Source organism: Triticum urartu, chromosome 6A (assembly GCF_056163025.1).
Source record: "Triticum urartu cultivar PI428250 chromosome 6A, HENAU_Tu73, whole genome shotgun sequence".
NCBI classification, from domain to species: domain Eukaryota; kingdom Viridiplantae; phylum Streptophyta; class Magnoliopsida; order Poales; family Poaceae; genus Triticum; species Triticum urartu.
In genome coordinates this window covers 40,191,772-40,196,005 of record NC_141878.1, presented here as the reverse complement: position 1 = coordinate 40,196,005, position 4,234 = coordinate 40,191,772, and the positions used below count along the sequence as shown (strand labels likewise).

The following is a 4,234-nucleotide window of genomic DNA, read 5'->3' as shown; positions in this document are numbered from 1 at the left end:
ACCGACCATTTAGTCCCGGTTCATGGCATGAACCGGGACTAAAGGGGGGCCTTTGGTCCCGGTTCAGGCCACCAACCGGGGCCAATGGTGGTGGGCCAGGAGCCAGGCCCATTGGTCCCGGTTCGTCCCGCCAACCGGGACCAAAAGGTCCAGACGAACCGGGACCAATGGCCCGCGTGGCCCGGCCGGCCCCCTGGGCTCACGAACCGGGTCCAATGCCCCCATTGGTCCCGGTTCTGGACTGAACCGGGACTAATGGGCTGACCCGGCCTGGACCATTGCCCCCTTTTCTACTAGTGACTGGTCGTCTTCCCCTTCGCCTTCGCCGTCGCCTTCTTCGCCCGCTCCAGAGCCACCGTCTTCTCCTTCCCCATCGTCGCCGGCGAGACACGTACGGAGCGGCGGCACAGGGGCGAGAGCGAGCGCGGCAGAGAAGCCTAAGGAGGAGAAGAAGAAATGAGAACGCACTGTTCAAGAAACCCTGGTCCGGTGCCTTATATGAGGTTACTTCCGAGTGGCTGACTGGTAGGCCCGGACGATCCTGTCAAATCCCGCAACAGTCGCGCGCGCGATACGTGGCGAAAAAGGTGGTGCAGAGATCGAGGCGGCTCCGCCCTATCCCATCCGATTACTGCGGCCTCCCCCGTCCCGCGCGCTTCCCAAAATTCGAATTCCGCGAAATCCGCGGGCAGCAGAACAACTTGTCAGACGGAAGATCTCCTACACACCGTCACTCGGAGCTTTTCAAGTAAAGAAACTCACTCGACAAAAAACTAAGAATGGATCAAGGCGACTGAAAAAGAAGTTGGTGTCATCACTCAGGTTCATTGATCCGAAACGAGATATACTCCTGGCATGGAAAATGAGTCGGAGAAGTTCTCCACTCCTTCCCCACTCAAACCTCGATCCATTCGGGGGCTAATGATGAAGCTATGTACCTAGGGTAGGGTCATGGACCTGTCCTAACTGCCCTACCCAAGGACATCTCTAGAAGAAATCACCTTTCAATCGACTTGAAGGTGTTCCACTCGATGGACTCGAAGACACTCGACCAAGAAGCCAACCACTCGACCAAGATCCAACCACTCGACGGCTAGGAGATCTAAAGCCACTCCGCACGCGAACGGTCGGTCATTAATTAGCTTTTATGGTCATCATAGCACTTTATTGGTGGTGTTACCTGTAACGCCCGACCTTAATGTACCTTAAACCCTGCATGACTGAGGGCGGGAGGGGCCTGGCGAACTCTATATAAGCCACCCCCTCTTCAGTGTAAAGGGTTCGCACCCCTGTAATTCATACACACATAATCCAGTCGACCGCCTCCGGGCTCCGAGACGTAGGGCTATTACTTCCTCCGAGAAGGGCCTGAACTCGTAAACCTCGTGTGCTTACAACTACTCCATAGCTAGGATATTGCCTCTCCATTCCTACCCCCCTACACTACTGTCAGACCTAGAACCACGACAACACCCTTGACGCCTACTACCGCGAGCACGACCTCGGCGGTAGACCTAATGGCAGCTCTCCATTCTCTACTTCATGCACTTACCTTCACTATTTTCATATTAAACACATGATCAAATTGGCATGGTTAGATTCATCATGATGTCTGCTTTCATCATTTACTAACATACTATCATTAAAAGTGGTGGCCAAAATATTACTTTGATGTTGTACAGAGTAAAAAAAAAAGGAATATATTGTAGAATGCAGGAAGTGTAACTACTAATAAGATAATGTTCCATCCCTTAACTGAGGCTTCTAGTGCATGGATTTATTTTAATTTGACCTATTAGCAAGTAGCCCACTCATACATTTCTAAAAAGGTACAATTATAAGCTGAAAACCAGATGTTTCTCCTTTTCTACACCATGAACCTCTCGTACGCCCATGATAACAAAGCATATTTGATAAGCTTGGTTGTTCAGAATTGGCCTCCAATGGAGTTATTTCAACCACCTAGCTTTTAGCCTCCACTAAGATCAAATATAGCCAAAATTTTGATGGTGACAACAGAATTTCTCGGCCTGACACTATTTGACTATTCTCCAAATCACCTATTTCTTCTCTAAGTTCGTATGCTGAGAGGGTCCGGAATTGAAGCTTTTCGTACAGTACTAGTGAAATAGACGTTAACTATTTTATTAGTCGTACAAAAATTGTGAGATGTAACTTTAATGGCTTTGTCATGAATGAGCTGTACAAATTGGTTTGACTGATGATGTTGTTTGCTGAACAGGTATCTAGAATTACATTCCGGTGGCTGGGATGCAGAAATGGCATTTTCTTGCCCCAGGTTCTTCCATTTTGTATGGTGTGCATGTGGGGTCTTGTGTAGACACTGTTCAATTGGCATGAAAGCATAGTGACTTTTTTTTTGGAAGAAGGACCTGATTGCATTAACCAAGTATCTTACAGATAAGCCCAGAAAAAAGGAAAATTACATTGAAGTCCATCCGAGCCCTGTCGTCGTCTCCACCGAGCAAGCCGCTACGCCGGCGAAACCCGCCGCTTCTCCTCCATACGCTTGGACTGGGAGGAACCCCCTTGCGACCAGGAAGTCGATGCTCCTCGGTGCCTGAGCACCTCCACCTTGCACAGCAAACGACGACGGCAGCTTGGTCAACTGCAACCACGCCTTCGAAACCTTCAAAAAGCCGGGACCGCCATCACTCGGCCACCGGCACGGGGGCACCGCGCACCGCAGCTCTGCCGAGCCGCAGCCGCGCAAGGGGCAACAGGGCCGCCACGGCGCTCCACCGGAGCAACCAGAGCGGCGGAGAGGGAAGCTGCCCACCAAAAGCTCTCCGACGACGACGCCATCTCCTTCGCGCCGCCATCTCCCTACGCTAAATACATGACGTGATCCGCTGATTCCCCATCCTCCCGCCGCCGGAGCGGCATAGTGACTTGTTCATATTATTAATGATTTCTGTACAGCCTGCAAGGAAATCAAGGGCAATGGCTCAAGTATGAGACACAAATATTCTTCGCAAACCATCGTCAAACTGAGCATAAAGCAGTTGCAAATCTGAAAACTGCCACGTCTTCGCAAGTTTAATTGATTTGATTTGGTATGAAGGCGAATGTAGCTTTCAGCAGCAGCCATCAGTCTATGTTATCCCAATCTCTTTTTTCCTATGGATGAGACGAGCGAATAAATGGAGAATCACTAGCTTGCAACCGGCAAAAGCTCTCCAAATTTTTGTGAGCTGCTGCCCATCTCACCGGGCAAAAATTTGGGAGCCACGTCAGCGATCCGCGCCATCTCTCCCCGGATCGAGATCTCCACCGTCCACTCCGTCCGGATCCAACGGAAGGCCGCACCTCCTCCCTCGTTAAATCCCCTCCCCCCCTTCCGACTCCAGCAGCCACCACCGCCGCCGCTCGCTCCCTCCCCACCATTCCCAATCCCATCTGCTCCGCTCCTCTCGCTCGCAGCTCCTACCAACCATGTCCGGCCGCGGCAAGGGCGGGAAGGGGCTGGGCAAGGGCGGCGCCAAGCGCCACCGGAAGGTGCTGCGGGACAACATCCAGGGCATCACCAAGCCGGCCATCCGGCGGCTGGCGCGCAGGGGCGGCGTGAAGCGCATCTCAGGGCTCATCTACGAGGAGACCCGCGGCGTGCTCAAGATCTTCCTCGAGAACGTCATCCGCGACGCCGTCACCTACACGGAGCACGCCCGCCGCAAGACCGTCACCGCCATGGACGTCGTCTACGCGCTCAAGCGACAGGGCCGCACCCTCTACGGCTTCGGCGGCTAGGCCTCCTGCTCCGTCCAGTCTCTGCCCCCGCTGTTCCATCTGTCCGAGTGCGTGTGTTGTCGTCTTGTCGATCCATCGTTTGGTATGGTCTGTGTAGTTAGTGCAAGGCGATGTGTACGAATGCAATGGAACCAGCGTTGGTATTATCTTGACTGCATCTCTCGATATGTTACTCTGCTGCGTGTTTATTCGATGCTCGTGTGATTCAGTGGCGCTGTATTCGCTTATTCAGTTTTTAGCTGAATGAGCCCCAAAATTTGGGTATGCAGAAACGTTGTCTGAATTTAGATGGGGTTTCTTCAGCAGCCATGCTGATCTGCGTTCTGAAACTCTGGAATTGGTCTGAGTGTTGTTGTTTCATCGGTTGGTTTCGTCTGCGTGGTTAGTGGATGGCGATGATTATGAATGCAATGGAATCAGTGTTCTCGCGATATTATCTTGGTTGCTGCATCTCTCGACATGATTC

At 52.1% G+C, this 4,234-nt stretch overlaps 1 protein-coding gene across 1 annotated transcript; it reads left to right on the top strand.

The window, feature by feature from the left end:
* The first annotated feature begins 3,358 nt into the window (after window positions 1-3,358).
* LOC125514395 (histone H4) lies at window positions 3,359-3,914 on the top strand. Its single transcript, XM_048679707.2, has one exon. The coding sequence runs from the start codon at window positions 3,457-3,459 to the stop codon at window positions 3,766-3,768; it is 312 nt and encodes a 103-aa protein (XP_048535664.1). The 5' UTR covers window positions 3,359-3,456; the 3' UTR covers window positions 3,769-3,914.
* Window positions 3,915-4,234: the final 320 nt, after the last annotated feature.

What these genes read in the sequence shown, in the direction of transcription:
- LOC125514395 (XM_048679707.2), top strand. Translation starts at nt 3,457, where the DNA reads ATGTCCGGCCGCGGCAAGGGCGGGAAGGGGCTGGGCAAGGGCGGCGCC.